Source organism: Cucurbita moschata, unplaced genomic scaffold (genome assembly GCF_002738365.1).
Source record: "Cucurbita moschata cultivar Rifu unplaced genomic scaffold, Cmos_1.0 Cmo_Scf00002, whole genome shotgun sequence".
In the NCBI taxonomy this organism is placed as follows: domain Eukaryota; kingdom Viridiplantae; phylum Streptophyta; class Magnoliopsida; order Cucurbitales; family Cucurbitaceae; genus Cucurbita; species Cucurbita moschata.
The window spans coordinates 907,484-925,684 of NW_019268518.1; the positions used below are offsets into that span (position 1 = coordinate 907,484).

At 34.1% G+C, this 18,201-nt stretch overlaps 1 protein-coding gene across 1 annotated transcript; it reads right to left on the bottom strand.

Moving 5' to 3' along the window:
* Positions 1 to 2,627: 2,627 nt before the first annotated feature.
* Positions 2,628 to 4,485, bottom strand: LOC111455895 (ethylene-responsive transcription factor ERF118-like). Its single transcript, XM_023097543.1, has 2 exons — positions 3,922 to 4,485; positions 2,628 to 3,891 (listed from the first exon to the last, which is right to left on the bottom strand). The coding sequence occupies exon 2, from the start codon at positions 3,845 to 3,847 to the stop codon at positions 2,927 to 2,929; it is 921 nt and encodes a 306-aa protein (XP_022953311.1). The 5' UTR covers positions 3,848 to 3,891; positions 3,922 to 4,485; the 3' UTR covers positions 2,628 to 2,926.
* Between the last annotated feature and the right edge of the window lie 13,716 nt (positions 4,486 to 18,201).

Consider the following 18,201-nt stretch of genomic DNA (forward strand, 5'->3'; position numbering starts at 1 on the left):
TTTTTTATTATTTAAAAAATGCTTTTACTTTTTTTTTTTTATTTATTTACAAATTTCAAAAGTGCTTTTTATTTAAATACAACCACTTTCTAAATAACATTTTAATAATATATATTTAAAAAACGCTTCCAAAATATATATATATATATATATATATTTATATATATTAAAATACACACACAAAATAGAAAAAGGAAAAAAGCTGTATCGCTAGGAATGGGAGAAGCTTGAGAATAATAATAATAAATAATAATAATAATAATAATGACTTTATTTTTCTCTTTTTGAAATTTTGTTCAGGTGCACAAGTCTTCCACTGCAACTTGTCTGCTTCAGACATTTATTAATAAAATTGATTAATAATAATAATAATAATAATAATAATAATAGCATGGGGAACCGTGTGGTCTTGCTAAACGTTGATAATAATAATAATGGAATTTATTTATTTATTTACTTTTTATTCTGTTACTCATTTTTATTTTTTACGAAGATCGTAAATTAATAATTATATCGATTTAACCCTAAACTTTCATAAGAGTATGAATTAACACTATAGAATTTTGTTTACAAAATTTTAGTTTATTATGTGAGAATTGATGTATTAAACCCCTAAATTGATTAATAGGTCTTATTTATATTATTATTGTAATGAAATGCAATGGATGCACCCAACTCAGACAGTGTCACTGTCTTCTAAGCATTCAACCAGCACATTATGTTCTTGTCTCTTCCCAATACAACACCATCTAACCCTCATCCCAAACCACATATTTTTCATCAATATCCTTTCTTTTCTTCTTCTTTTTATTTTAAATATATTGTTATTATAACAAACAAAAATAAGATTTCACATTTCTAAATAATGTTTAAATTATAAAAAAAAAAATAAAAAAAAAAAAAAGTTATTATATTTTAGTTGATTGGATTATGCCAAGTCATCATCCACCACCATTATTATTGAATATAAGAAGTCGAGAAAAGGGAAAATTGCTGTTACTGAGTATGCGTGGCAGTGTGTGAGTGGACTGTCATTTACAAATATCTGTACGCAGGTACCCATATCAAATGTGTCCCTTATTCAACATTATTTTCCATCCTCCCCTTTCGTCTTATTTCCCAAAAGAAAATTCAACTCTGTCTCTCCATGTCCGTACCAAATTCTCACATTAATCATGCAATATTATTGATTTATTTATTTATTTATTTATTGGTATGGTTGATATGCATTATTTTCTTTTTATATAGTTCATATATGTATGTGATATGTAGTTTCAATAAATGTAAATGTACAGTGTTGTTGAGAAAGCTGTTTTAAAGTTTTTAAAGACGTGTTGTAATTGACTCGTGATTTGGAAAATAGATATTTAATGAAATTGAAATGACAAATTTATTTAATAAGAGTTGAGCACAAAAATTATATTAAATTTGTTGTCAATATTGGATATATAGACAGGTGAGTAGATTTGTATAATTTATAATAATAATTGATAATAAGAATAATAATGGAAAGAATAAAAGTATTATTTGATTATAAGGAAACAAAATATGAAGAAAGAAAGAAAGAAACAAAAGGGAATAAAGGCAAATAGGGATGAGAATCCAAAGGAATTATGAAAATTCATTTCGAATTCTCAGGTTTTATTGATTCGGATCCACCAAGGAATCATGTCCCTCCCTCCACCTAATTTCATAAAATAATCCTAATAAATACCATACTATTTAAATATACATATAATATTTAAATATCATAAAATTTTGCAACTAAATTAATACAAAAAAAAAAAAAAATTAAAAATACCAATTTTTTTTTTTTTTTTTTTTTTTTTTTTTTTTTTTTTTTTTTTTTTTTTTTTTTTTTTTTTTTTTTTTTTTTTTTTTTTTTTTTTTTTTTTTTTTTTTTTTTTTTTTTTTTTTTTTTTTTTTTTTTTTTTTTTTTTTTTTTTTTAATATAGAAACCTAATATTTTGTTTAAAAAATATGAAAAATATCATTAATACATTCAAACTCTTTTAGAAAAGCAATTTTAAACTTCTTTAAAAAGTTCAACATACCATTAATAAAAATGCTTGTGAAATTTAAAAAATATTTAAAAAATACCATTTCAGTTTTAAAAGTTTTAATAATATCTTTTAATTTTTTTAAAAAAATTAAAAAATAATTCTTAAGTTAGCATCCCTTATATGCTAAAAAAAAAAAAAACAAAACATTAAAAAGAGAGATAATTTATGAGGCATAGATAGAAAATTTGGTCTATGGTATTGATAGTAAATATTTTTTTAATGAATGTTAAGAATGTTAATACTATTCAAAAATTTGATAGATACTTTTTAAGCATAATACTATGTATAAAAATATTTTAAAACATTTTTTTTTGAAGTTGAATAGTATTAATATAAAATTTTAAAATTTTAAAATAATAGTGTTAATTGAATGGGAGTATTTTTATTAATTTAGTATTGAATAAAAGTTTTAAGAATTATGGGGGTAGATTGGTTAATTTTGGATGAAGAAAGAAGAAAGGAGTTGGATTTAATGATATATTGGGGAAGGAAAAATGATGGATTGAGAGGAAAAGGACCACATATTGGTCTCCCAACAGACAAAATGAGCTGTAACAACAAATAAAAACATCAAACTCTTTCAACTTCATCCATAATTCATTATAATTTTGGAACAACAAATTGGGAAAAACAAAGAAATCCATAACCCTGGACGGCTCTCTCTAACCGCACCAAAACCCAGAACATATGGACCTCTTCTCTCCGTAAAACAAAAAAATAATAACAAAATTTCCCGGAAAATCTTTTAACATTTTCCCGAGAAAATCACTCCAACCTCCACCAAAATCATCATCATAATAATAACAAATTTAACGAAAAAATAAAGAACACTGATTTCTTTCAACCCTAATCTGCAAAACTTGTCATGAGCAAGGCACATTCAGAGCTTCATCCACCCAACAAGATAGGTCAACGTTCCCAAAATCGTTGAAGTCGCAATCCGGCAGTCCACTGGGTTCGTCGTCGTCGTCAAACCCAAAAATATGAAGGTCGTCCATGGCGGTGAAGTCGTCCAAGAATTGCCCAATGTCGTCCATGAAAAAGGGGTCCAGTTCCGGTACTAACCCTAGATTTGTTTCCAAACCCTCGCCCACGAATCCCAATTCGGGCATTTGTAGTTCCTCCTCTTTGATTGAAACAAAGGAAGAGGTTTCCATTTCGACAATGTCGGCGGCTGGAGATGTTTGAGACACGACGCTGTCGGATTCTTCCTCGATCTCCTCGGTGGAGGAAGAGGAAGAGATGTTGCTGCTTTTGGGAGGCGCGGCGGCCATGGCGGATTCGAACTCGAGACGCTTGGATTCGTAGGCCTGAGAGGCTTCTTCAGCAGTGTTGTAAGTTCCGAGCCAAATGCGAGCTCCTTTGAAAGGGTCTCGGATTTCAGCCGCCCATTTCCCCCATTTTCTTTGACGAACTCCTCTGTATTGGGAGGCGGTTTTTCTGGTTGAAAGGGTTTTAGCCCCTAAAACCCTCTTCTTCTTCAGCTCTGGGTTTTTGCCGCCATTGTTGCTATCCTGTGAAGAGCTCGGAGTGGTAGTGGTTACGTCAATCGATTTCGACTGGTAAGGAAAGCAGGGGAGGTGGATTTCTCCAATGATTCGTTTAAATTTAAGGGATCTCGTTTCGATTTCACCTTCATCTTCGCTGGAAGATAAATCGGTAGCATCTGGATCGTCACAGATGACGCGGATTTTCCGTGTCATCTTGGGTTCTTCCGGTCTGGATTTTGATTTTTTTCCAAAACATCTCTGATTCGTAAGCTGTAAAACTCGAGGCTCTGACATTTTTGTTTAATGTTTGTCTAGAAAAGAAGGGAACCAAAAAAAAAAAAAAAAAAAAAAAAAAAAAAAAAAAAAANTGTTGAAGTCGGGAAAAATGGTAGTTGAGACTAAAACCCAGAAAGGAAAATAGATGGAAACAGTAAGAAAAGGAAAGAAGAAAGAAGAAAGGTGTTGGGACACAAACGCATGGAAACAGAGGGGAAGGAGAGTTTGAAGGTCGGACTGAAAGTGCAAGAGAGAGACAAAGAAGAAGAAGGAGGAGAGACAATGAGAGGCAAGTCAAACCGAGGCGACATAAATCTCCGCCTCCTCAACACTCCCTCCCTGCCTCTCCTGGAACTCCGATTTCCCCTTTCCTCAAAGCTGAGAGAGAAGAAAACAGAGTAAAGAAGAGGAGAAAAAGGCCACGAAACAGAGGACGAAGAAAAGCAAGGCAAAGATAAGGAAGCAGATAAAAAGAGAGGGAGAGAAGAGGAAAGAAAGTAAAAGAAGATTAGGAATAGGATTAGATATCTAAGGCTAAGGCTACGGCCCCGCTTTCCCAAGAACAGTGACAAAAGGAAGACTAAAAGGGTAGTGTAGTATGTATGGGGGGTGACCAGAAAAACAGAGAGAGAGAGAGAGAGAGAGAAGAAGAAGAAGAAGAAGAACCCTCTTTCACTCTTGAAGTGGGTATATAAAAAAAAAAAAAAAAAAAAAAAAAAAAAAAAAGGATAATATGAGAANTTGTGATATGGGATATCCATGATGCACATATTCATGCGATATGCCCATCCCATCCACCATTTCATGTGTATAATGCCGTTAAACCCAAAGCGCGTCCATCCCACTCGCTTGTCAGAGCAGATTCGGAAAGTGCCGCAGCGGGCCGTCAGTGGTGTGTCGGCCTCTTTCTCCCAACCAACCCTAAATAATTTGATGTAATTACCATTATCTTTCACCCACATTCTTTCAGGTCAAATGTTGCCTTTTGCTTTTCTTTTCCTTTTTTCTTTTTTTTTTTTTATTTAATTAAAAAAAAAAAAGAATATGATTATGTCGAAATTTATATGGAAATGCCATCTTATGTTAGTAGTAGTCGTAAAAAACGCACGATTTGTCGGAATTCACCTATTTGGATCCAAACTCAATTAATAATACAAAATCTCCCTTGCTTTTTACTATTGATTTTTATGCCAAATTTTGCCACCCCACAAACTTATTCAAATTAAATTCAATTTAACGCTTTTTAATTCCTTTAATAAAAAAACAACCCTCCTCTCATTTTAACCTTTAAACCACAGGGACCAATTTTACCATTTAACTTTAATTAATTAATTTTTTTACTTTAGTCCCCAAGAAAAAGCCTAAACTCTTAAATATTATGTTTTAGAATTAAATATCTTTATAAAATTAGCGACGGCCTTAAATTATACTATTTTAAAATTTTAAATCGAATAAATAATTCTGGAACTTCGTTAACTGAAATAATATTTTAATACCTTCTTTAATACACAATACTTCGAATTATTGGTTACTTTACATTTAAAATTTTCTTTTTTAGTTTTTATTTTATTTAGGGATTCAGAATCAAATCAAGACCAAACCAAAGACTTTTTTTTTTCTTTTTCTTTTTCCTTTTGTCATAGTCAGCTTGATTAAATTCAATGGCTTTTATCAATTTATTTATTCAGAGTATATACCTAATTACCATAACATAATATATGTATTTTCAAACATAGAAAAAGTTCAATACTTTTCAAAAATTGAATCATCAAAATTCAACTTTGATTAAAATATAATATTATTAATTTAATCACAATTTATATATATATATATATATATATATATATATATATATATATATATATATATATATAAAAGAAGAAACAAACCTATGGATTTGGTTTGGTTCAATTTAGTGTGTTTTCTTACCCAAATTAAATTAAGCAACAAGAATTCAATTACATTGACGGCTTAGTGGACCCACCCATGTACATGTACATGGAACTTATATAGTATTATGTATTCCTACCAAAAAAAAATAATAATAATAAAGTAGAGCTCAATAAATAAATATAAATTTTAGATCTCTTTAGTCATGCTACATCGATCTCCAAAGTAGGATTCTTTACTAAGTATTTTTAAATAGTATCCTATATTTAATATTTTAGGCAAAGGGAAGGACCCTATGTATAGATGATGATGTCTGCTAAGAAAGTCAAGGAATAGAGCTATAACACTCTGTTTTTTTTTTTTTTTTTTTTAATTTCAATTTACAATTTAATTGTTAGGATAATATAGTCATGTTTCCAGCTTTGAATTTCTTTTAGATGATTCTCGTCCTTCATTTCAATTTTCTTTTCATTTAGTTTGCAAGCTTCATGGCAAATTTTAGGTTAACAATACATTCTAAATAGTTTTTCTGGTAAATCTATAAAGACATGCATGTAATAACGGTCTTATTTTTTAAGAAAAAGTATATTCATTACGGTTGGTACTAAAGTTGTAGGGTAACACCTAAATGTGTAAAATTAATTTTAAGAAAAGTTTAACAAATGCTACAACCGTACAATGTTCATAATCAATGACAAGGAAAAAATGGGCATGAGGTGTGGAATCTGTCATACTCTAGGAGGGTAGGTGAAGAATGAGGGCTTAAGATGGATTTGGAGCTCGATTGTGGAGGACGGGCTCGATATTGAAGAAAATCCATGGCTGAAAATTTGGAGTGAAAGCCCATTGTCTTTGATGGTGATTCTTATTTGAATTTGCGACCATAGTATCAATCCTTTATTTATTTATTTATTTATTTATTTTCATATTGTAATATTTTACTATTATTTTTTTTTTTCTTAGGATTGTTCAGCAAAATCATGTCTAAATTTGCCAAATCTAAATTACCTCAAAATGTGTTGTATAGGACCAAGTAGTCATTAAACCTCTCGTGAACAAGTGTTGTAATCTCTTGCCCTCATGTTTTCAACCGACTTTTACCATGCTTAATTTCAATGATATTTCTCAACCACATTTTCTAAAACCTTTTCTCTTAAGACTTGACTCGAGCTTGACCACACGTTAGAATTGACTACAAAGTTCAATTCTCACACGACTAGTTTGTTCGCTGGATTAGAAAAAGCGTCACACAATCACTAGTACACTGCCTAAAAAGTGCAATTGATCATGAAATCAAGTTTTTTGCCGGAGCTAGCCCAATTGAGAAGGAAATTAGATGAGTTGTTGGTTGCATGGTTCATCCGCCCTGCAAAGGCAACCTATGAGGCCCTATGCTATTTTAAAAGAAGGATGGGATGAAGTCTATGCATTGACTATAGAGCTCTAAACAAGGTGACAGTACATAACAAATATCTTCTACCGATAATATCCAACTTATTTGATTAGCTTCACGGGGTCTAATACTTCACGAAGCTAAACTTACGATCAGGGTAACCAATTACGCATTACTAAGGGAGTGAACCCAAGACAACGTGTGTAATGAGATATGAGGCTTTTGAGTTTTTTGGCAATGTCTTTCAGCCTGACAAATACCTCAACTATATTCTGTACATTGATGAGCCAGGTCTTTCATGAATACCTGGATCAATTTCTTGTTTTATACCGCGATGACATAGTCATATATAGTGCAACGCTAGAAGAACACTAGGTACATCTAAAGCTAGTATTTGACAAGCTACGGTAAAATCACCTATATGTCAAGAATAAGAAATGTGCCTTCGTACAAACATGCATCATCTTTCTTGGACAAGTCATCAATTGTGGAAAAATCTAACATGGATAGCGATAAGATAAAAGTTATTCAAGACTGGAGAGTCCCCACTTTAGTGGCCGATGTACGATCCTTTTCTGGAATTAGCAAACTACTACAAGCGATTCATCGAAGAGTTTTCACAACGAGCCACCCCATTAATAGAACTATTGAAGAAAGACCACCCCTGGTCGTGGTTAGACGAATGTCAAAAGGCCTTCGAAGATCTTAAGGAAATCATAATGAAGGCCCTATCCTTGGCTTGGTAGACGTCTCTAAGCCCTTCGAAATAGAGATGGATGCATCTGACTTTACCCTTGGGGATGTCCTTATCCAAGAAGGTCGCCCCATCGCCTATGAAAATCAAAAGCTCAATAATGCAGAAATAGGATACATATCTCTGAAAAATAAATGCTCCATTTTGTTCATTTTCTCAGAGTCTGTAGGCAATATCTGCTAGGATCTCACTTTGTGGTGAAGACGAACAACAATGTCATCTACCACTTTTTTGATCATCTGAAGTCGACGTCAATGTAATTCGATTGCAAGAATCATTAGCTGAGTTTGACTTCAGAATTGAGCATAAAACAGGAAAGAATAACCAACCTTGGGCAGTAAGATCGATGGGTTGATGTCTGACATCATAAGAGAACACCTGCACAAAGACCCTTTGGCCAAAGCTGCTGTTGATCTAACCAAAGTCGGGAAGACTAGACAGTTTTGGGTCAAAGGAAGCCTTCTACTGACAAAAGGAAACAAGAGTAGGAGAATTGAGGAAGAAACTAATCTTGAAATGTCATGATACTTTATGGGTCGGATACAATGGGTGGCAATGATGTCATGATACTTTATGGGTCAGACACATTGGATGGCAATGAACTTACACCTTGGTCAGGAAAGGGTACTTTTGGCTAAACATGTGAGATGACATAATGCAGTATACTAAGACGTATCTCATTTGTCAAAATGATAAAGTCGAGAAGGTCAAGGTCTCGAGAATCCTTGAACCCTTACTAGTGCCCACAAAACCTTGGGAAAGTGTGTCATTGGACTTCATAACACACTCTTGGACCGAGTTAATAGTCCAACTGTCCTTTATTTATGTTGTGAAGTTGTAGGGCATTCTGTCAAATATGGTTAGTGACAAAAACAATAGATATATTGGAACTTTATGGACTGAGTTATTCATGTTCTCGAGGACGACTTTAAATATCTCCTCAGCTACCACCCCCAAATCGTCAGATAGACAGAGCGATTCAACTACTAGCTCAAAGAGTACTTACATCATTTTGTTGATGCTCGTTAAAAGAATTCGGTACGATAGCTAGACGTGGCTCAATTATGTTTCAATTGCCAAACAAATTCGTTTATTGGGAAGAGCCCCTTTGAAATTATAAGTTAGACGACAACTAACCGTGTAACAACAAGAAAAAAAAGAGTGAAACCACCGGCAGACTGCGAGCATTTTTGTGAACATCGGAATTCTCGTTCAAACACCGCACAACAAACTTCACAGACGTCATGCTCCTCCAAACTCTTTCCCATCCTCTCAGCCACGCCCCAGATACTTGCAAAGGAGAAAATACAGAGAGAAACATGAGATGCGTGATATGCTATGATTGACATGTATAACAACAAACTATCATGATATACAACTTAGACGTACGCATGAAAGAAATGATGAATGATATGATAAACTTTATGAGAAATGGTATGAAAATTATATAATATGAAGGAGACACTAGCGAGGTTGTATTGATGATAATTAGAATGGAAAAATGTTGGGACCTCATGCATTTATGTGCTCATGCATCGAGGGATACCCCTATTCCTTCACAATAGTACAGATGTGTACGCTACGAGGCAGGGGAATGATCATTATGTTTATCATAATACTACCGTAACAGTCGCTACTTCTAATCGGTGTCCAACATCAACTACTACCATAGAATGCTCGACCGATCAGAAAAGGGTCCAGGAGGTGTGCGAATTGACTAGTGGGTCATACTCGCACGTGTGAACTGTGTGTAGTAAATTAAGTACACATCCAAGTTGCCTATTAGGATAGCCGCGGTAGGAAAATAGACTATTATGATAGGTCCCATGCATGAATGTATGAGTTTGCATTTAACCCCGATATGGGGAGTTGTTACTTAGTATTTATTAAAATACTTAAGTCATGTGCTACTCTACTTTTCAGGTAAAGGTAAGACGTCTCTATGCGGCTAATGATGGCATCACAACTACGAGACTATGACACATGCTTAGAATAGTTTTATATTTAATTATTAGTAGACTATAAATTAGTATAGGTTAATTGCATTTCCATTTAGTAACATATAAGTTAGTATAGGACATTTTACTTTATTTGATTTTCTTATTTATTTATTTTGTATTGATTTATTTTAAAGTCCTTAAATGAAGCAGGCAGAGACTAAAGTTAATTTTATTATAAAGCAATTGAATTATTATCGCATTAAATATTCTCGCCTTTATGCCTTAGGTTAAAGTAGAAAAGTTTGAACAATTTAGCACCTATTTGAAGAGTTTAAAACTTTCTAAGGACCTAAACTAACCATATTTGAAATTTAGGATATATTTTTCCTCAATTTAGGATATATTTGAAGTGTTTGAGAAATTTAAAACTTTCTAAGGACGTAAACTAAACATCAAAGTAGCTTTTGAACCAAGGCGAGGGCATGTATGAGTATGAGCTGCAAAGTTGTGGAGGTCGAGATAAATCAAAACAATGATTCTACAATGAACAATTTGTTTACGATACAATCATAAACTAAATCCTTCTTGGAACAGTAATGAAACCCATTTTTCAAATCTTGAAATCAACATTTAGGAGAACAAGTCGTCTACTTTCGGTGTATAAGAAATAGTGGACTCCATTCACAAGATGATGATTACAACTCCTTATTTTGTAAGTTCCCAAAATGGTAGACATCTTGATTGAGGTACAAAAGTAATTCTCACCCATGAAAATCAAATGACAAGTTCTCACACGCAGAAATTCATAATTCATTCATGATTATGATTAAGTTACATAGAATCATTTTATGAAATATTAATCTTCTCCAACGAACTTAAAAGGAGAGATTAAGTATTTCGTGGTATATTCTTATACAAGCTTATTATATAAGATACGCCCACTTATATGTCTTACATAAACAATTTGAATCAAATTATTTGTAATGATTACAAAATAGATTGTATTAATAGTTTTACTATGATAAGTACCCGAATCTTATCCATATACTAAATAGTCTTTAGGTTATTACTTGAACATCGATCCTCTTATATGTCAACTATATATTGTTCAAGTTTACCGTAATAACTTTATTATACGCAATGTTATATTTTGCACAATATTGGATAGTGTATATACAATATAAGATAATGAATTATTTTATTAATGAATAAGAAGATATTCAATTACAAAAACTCCAAGCCCGGGGCACAAGTTCTAACAATGAATTACTATGCCTGAAATGTGGATGTTGATTTAAAATATGTTTAGATTTAGCATAATTTGTACTATGATGGTAGAGTTACAGTTTCATGAAAAGAAGTTGGTAGGTTACTTAACACTATTATACCCGTGAAAAAGACTATTATACCCAAGACTATTATACCCATGAAAAAGACCAGCTAAGAAAGGCTAAATGTTTTAGTGAAACATAGTTAAACCATGCAGTGTTATGACCATAGTGAAAGAAAAGATATACCCACATATACTAATGACTAAGTTGCTTCAAATGAACATTTACTAAGGAAGCATGTTAGTTAGTAATATCTTATATGTTACTATAGATATTAAAGGTGGGAGTGTCGAAGGAAAATTTTGTCACTATGAAATACCATAAGTTAAAGTAGGAGGTATAAACATGAAAAAAGTGATTTTGGACTTACCAGATTGAAAATTTATGAGCTAACACGAAATTGTAAACATTGTGTACCGGAACGAATTTGTACCTTCAATGAGTTCCTTATATGAAATTTTAATTTTTGAAGCAGTGAAAGGTAGAAATCTCCTTATCTTGGAACTAAATGAGGAACTAAATGAGGAGGGTTAAAGCTTGTTATAAACCCTTTGAGACTTTGAAGTTTGAGTCGTTCTCTTACGTGTCCTAAACTCCTTGGAGCTTGTGCAGGTTATTCAACTTTTCTGTTCTTAGACTAATAGCACTACCCCATCATATCTCATCATAAGAACGACTTCTTCCTATATGATATCATATGTGTAACTTCATCTTATCCAAACATTATATGGGTAAGATTAACATGCACACCTTTACCATAAGATCATAAAGTCATACTAAATTTAGGGGAATGACTCTATGTGCGGCAAGCTACTAAGTATGTCCATGTGATCCCTCGCTCCCTCTCAAAATGAATTTATGACGTTGCGATCCTACTCAAAATGCCCTTGGCCATTTGTTGCGACCCTATTCAAAATGGCATTGGCCATATCTACACACATTAATGGCACTCATCTTGAGCAAAATTACCTGTGTAGTCTCTTGCCTGCTCTCAAGTAGTTTATGAAATTACAACCTCGACTTTTGACTCGTTTCTACACATAATACTAACTTCTCAAGTAGTCTCGACATGCTATTCTATCTGATCTTTATCAAGCTCAACGATATGGGTCCCTACCTACTACTTGATCGGGGCAGTACTAGGTCCAAAATTGGTCACTGAATAGTGTTAATGTGGTAGGAAGAAATAAAAAGTGAACTAGCTCTGATGATACCGTTCACACTACTAGCAGGCCTGTTAAGCTTTCTTAGTAACCATGGGTGCCATGGAGGCTTACTAGATTCTTAGGTCGTCTAGGTAGCTTAAGACTCCGACTCTCACTTTTAAGACTCATTGAACTAGCTTATTGAGGTTTTCTTGATCTAGGAGCACTAGGGTCTAGATCTCTGATATACTCACAATCCAGGGGTGCTTGGTCTATCGGAAGTGTCTTGACCCAAGTCATCATAAAACTACCTAGTTTTAGTGCCTTAATCTTAACTCAATACAAACATGCATGCTTAAATCAAAGATCATACAATCATCAGTTGGAACAAGAATTTCATTCTCGTTCATATAAGCTCAACAGAGAGATAACATCCAACAACTACCTAGGGCACATATCACAATTTTTTTCAAGCATACATGCAAGTTCAACAAGGAGATAATATCCATCAATTACCTAGAGCACAAATCATCATCTTAGACATACACGCAAGCTTAATAGAGAAATAAAATTCATCAATCACCTCGAGTACCGATCAAAACATCCCAACACAATATCTAGCGTACTTAACTAAAGTGCTCATCTAATGGCCTAATCAACATAATCTAACCTCCTTATGGCAGGTTATATTTGTGTGTTAGCAAATCTTAACGATTCCAACAAGTATTGTTTAAAAAAAGTTCGATTGACTACTTATTTGATCGTGTGTCTGGCCTGTGCTTTTTTTTTCTTTTTTTTTCTCTTATTAGTTGCTTCAAATTTTTGAAAATTTTCTGTGGTGGGACATAGTTCAAGATAAAATAGATGTACTATTGAAATATGAGCAAACACCAGTCAAACAAAGGTCGAAATGAGCAAAAAAATCCTACCTCTCACGTGCATGCTCCTCACTCAATACTGGAGAGGGTGACATGCACATGGCCATGCGCGGTTAGGTTGGGCTGTCAAGGTCAAGCTAGTGTTCAAGCCTCAACCAGCATATCTAAGTCTTCGATTATTGTTGTTGCAACACGTGACTTCTTCAACGCACGTCTCCAACGCCTCGGTTAGGTTTCAACTCGTAGTTGCTTCAATTTCTAAACGATTTTCCAGAGTTTTTCTTACTCCAGGTGACTATGGAAGCCGATATTTGCATCTAAAATCAGGCTAAAATTAGAAGGTCACAGTTCTTGGAGCTCGATTAGAACTCCAACTTCCGAATGGTTTCTTTCAGGGACTTCTTCATAAAACATATTCAAAATAGCCTCCTAACACATTTCAAGCCATTACAGTAATTGTTACTAAGAATCAACACATCCAAGAAAAAATGAAAACAAAAAACCTACAACTCCCTTAACATTTCCTATTCACGATTTTCCAATTATTTTTTAAAAAAATTCAGAAATCTATCACAATTTCATTGTATATACTTTTTCTCTCGTTATGGAGCCTGATGTTAGTCAACCGTTACAATAGTAAAGCTATATTTAATAAATGACATAAATAAATTGCCATAAATAATAAATAGCTATGTATAGTAAGAAACTATATATGGTAGATAATTATATATATATATATGGTAGATGATTATATCTTGTAAAATTATATATAATAAGCTAAACCATATATATATCCCTCTCCTACGTACCTTTGAAGATGTACTGTTTATATTCTCATTCTCTCTTACTGTACATACTTATAGTCATCAATACAAACTCTTTAGCCAATATTCTCCTTGCATTTTCTCTATCCTGTTCTTTGTGTTCATCTAAATCGAGTGTGCGCGTTGTTGTGCGATCCTAACAACTAGTATTAGAGCCTTGACGAAATCACCACGATCTGTGAGGATGGAAAGCTTAAAGATTGGAATTGAGAAGTTTGATGGATCCGATTTCAGTTTCTGGAAGATGCAGATTGAAGATTATCTATACCGGAAAGATCTTCACGAACCTCTGTTGGGGGTGAAGCTGGATACCATGACCACAAAACAGTGGAAGCTCAAAGATCGACAAGCGTTAGGGTTGATCCGGTTGACGCTATCAAAAAACGTGGCGTTCAACATCATCAAGGAGAAGACAATGTCAGATCTGTTGAAGGCGCTGTCGAATATGTACAAATTCAAGTCTATGAACATGGTTGTATGAACATGGCGTTCAACATCATCAACGAGAAGACTACTGCAGGGTGTATGAACATGGTTGTTGTTGCTGAGAGTGCTTCAAATTCAAGTCTATGACACAATAGACTTGGACATATGAGCATGAAAGGAATGAAGATGCTGACTGCGAAAAAAGTTTTAGAAGGTCTGAAATCTGTTGATGTGGGTCGTTATGAGAAATGCGTTATGAGCAAGCAGAAACAAGTTAGCTTCACAAGGACTGCCAAAGAATTGAAGAAATTGCGGTTGGAAATGAACCATACAGATGTGGAGCAAGGTTCCAAGACCACGAAGCAAGTGGGAGTTGAGCTTGAGTTGCAGAGAAACTCACCTAGTGATGTTGTAGTAGATACTCATGAAACTTCTAAGACTATTGCTGAGGAACCAGATGTGGAGCAAGGTTCCAAGACAACGAAACAAGTGGGAGTTGAGGTTGAGTTGCGAAAAAAATCACCTAATGATGTTGTAGCAAATACTCAAGAAACTCCTGAGAATGTTGCAGAGGAACCAACAGTAGAGCAAGTGACACCTGAACTAGTGTTGAGAAGATTATCTAGTACTATCAGAGTACCAGATATGTATGTACCTTCATTACACTATCTGTTGCTAATGAAAGGGAACCAGAGCCCTTCGATGAGACCCTACAGTTGGAGGATACAACCAAGTGGGAGCAAGCCATAGATGATGGGATGTCTAGGCTTAAAAAATGCATTGTACTAAGGCTGAGTACGTGGCAATAGCTGAAGCTGGAAAGGAGACGATATGGATGACTGGCTATCAAGAAGAATTGGGCAAGAAGCAGAACGAAAAGATTCCTTATAGAGATAGTCAGAGTGTCATACAGTTGGTGAGGAACCCAGTTATCATTTAAAGACAACACAGAAGGCGATACCATTTCACTCGTAGGTTAGTGGAAGTTGGTGATGTGTTTGGAGAAGATAGAGGGTGCAAAGAATCCAGCAAACGTGTTGACAAAATGTATTGATGTCGGAATATTGAGGTTGTGCAAAGCCTCAATTGGTATAGTGCAGTGAAGATGCTAATGGTCGTTTGAGAATGAAATTCTTGGTTGATTGGATCAGTCTTCAAGTGGGAGAATTGTTAGGTTATGGAGTATGCAGCTTATTTATAGTTTAGTCTAACTGTTATACATCTTAAAACTATATTTGGTAAATGACATATAAATGTCGGAATATTGAGGTTGTGCAAAGCCTCAATTGGTATAGTGCAGTGAAGATGCTAATGGTCGTTTGAGAATGAAATTCTTGGTTGATTGGATCAGTCTTCAAGTGGGAGAATTGTTAGGTTATGGAGTATGCAGCTTATTTATAGTTTAGTCTAACTGTTATACATCTTAAAACTATATTTGGTAAATGACATATAAATTAAATTGTCAGTAAATAGCTTAGTAAAAAATTATATCGGCAGATAGTTATATATAGTAAATGATTATATGAGGTAAAGCTATATATATATACTAAACTAAACCATATATATCTCATCTAACCCCTCCATTTGAAAATGTATTTTCTATATATAGTAAACTAAACCATATATATCTCAACTTACACCCCATTTGAATTTTCTATATTTTCTATATTTTCTATATTCTCTTTTAACTCTACCTACTTCAGTCATCAATACAAATCCTTAAACCAATATTTTCCTTACATTTTCTCTTACAAATCCTTAAGTCAATATTCTCCTTACATTTTCTCTATCATGTTCTTTATGTTCATCTAGATCGAGTGCGTGCGTTGTTGTGCAATCTTAACATTTTCATATTTTCTTCTACAACACTCAATCCAGCTTGGTTCCTGCATAGTGTTCTAATCTATATATGTAACAAAATTATTCTTATTCAATTTCATGAACTACGGAAGAAGATACTTTAATTCCAGGTTGGGCCAAAATCTAAATATTCTTTGTTCTTGAACATCGATAATGGTTTCTTTCTTGGACTTTTTCACAAAACTATTCAAAATAGTCTCCTGACGCATCCATTACCGTAACTATTACTCAAAAGGATCCCAAGGCAGAATGAAAATGAAAAGCCTAAAACTTTTATGTCACCGCTTCAATTTTAAGGCGTCGAAAGACCGGATGTAACTGACAAACTATGCCATGCATGTTGAAAGTGTGAAAAGATAGTGGAAAGGCACCATAAAATTTTGGGTGAATTAAAACTTAAAACATTGTATACTTTTAATTTTAGTGAAAATAAATCAAATATGTATATATGACATGTTTATTTAGAAAGGGGAATGGGGATCAGGATACATGATGAACAAAGAAATGTACATTACAAAACTTGTGGACTCGACAGATGCCTTGAGTGATTCTTCTTTGACTATTGAGCTCCTCAGTACCTCCTCGCCTCAACTAGAATCATTGTGCACCTGAAAAAGAAACTGTAGAACAAAATTAGTATATAAAAATATAACTAGTAAGTAATCTATTTGTAGACTCTCAATGCATCCTTAACCTAATAGGTGTTCACTGGTTAACGCTACGATCTAGGCTTATCGATCTTACTATGCATAAGTTAGGTAACTAGTAGGCCTTCACAGTAGTGTCAGATGTCTGAAGTTAAAGTGCTACCTCAAGAACCGTCTCACAATCAGATAAGGACAACATGGTGAGTGCTTGTCTGCTCGTCATCCATGAGAGGTAGTTGGCGAATCCATCCCACAGGCCATGTAGTCACCCAAGGTCGGGGGCACTACCCCTTGTATATACCAGCTCCGTTGACTACTTACATGCATGATCAATGCCCTCCCATAGGCCAGATCCCCCGTGCAGGGGTAAGATAGTTGAACTCTCTCACTCAAGTCACACAAAACTCTAACTGACCTCATGTTTAGCTCAACGGTACCAAACAACCATAACGAAAAGGATTGTGGAAGCTCCACGAATGTTGCATTGTCTGTTACCGGCCTACATGGTACCTTTATTTCCTCTAGGGTCGTGGTGGTCGTCGTCTTGGTCTCTAGGGCGGTTTGGTGGTCTTGACATAGTTCAACATCTTTTGGATTACACGATTTCGACATCCCTAGTCTGGATTAGTCATGAGCATGGGGTCTCACTCTCTGATCATCTCTCACAATTTCCTAGCGCTCATCCTCAGGAGATGTTCATCCTAGGTTGTAGGCTTGCCAAACTAACAATGCACACCCTAGTTTTGGGGTCGTTTCTACGGCTAGTCCTCTATAGGGCGAATCACACCTTCAATCACCCAAAGCTAATGTACAATCAATCAGGTAAGCAAACATACATATGTTCAACAAATCGATAACATCCATCAAGCACTCAGTACACAGATACACAAATTTTTGTCTTCCAATCCAACATGATAACGTACAAGGAGTACTAATGATATAGTTTAACCTACGAGATTCAGTTCATCATTATCCATATACAAGAGCATGTAATCATACAATTATTCCATATCCCTAGGTATAGGTCATTCCCAACTAATTCTAGGTCATTTTTACTAACATGCAATCCCAAGTAACTCCAAGAAGTATTAATTCTTGTGGAGGGGCATAAGTCTTACTTTGGAGACTAACACATGCCTTTTTGAGTTCTATTTTTAGGCAGCGGGCATTTGAAAATTAAAATTTCCTCCAAAGGGGCATAATTCACCTTAAAATAAGATTAGAATAGAAATGAAGATGAGAAAAAAAAAAAAAAAAAAAAAAAAAAAAAAAAAAAAAAAAAAA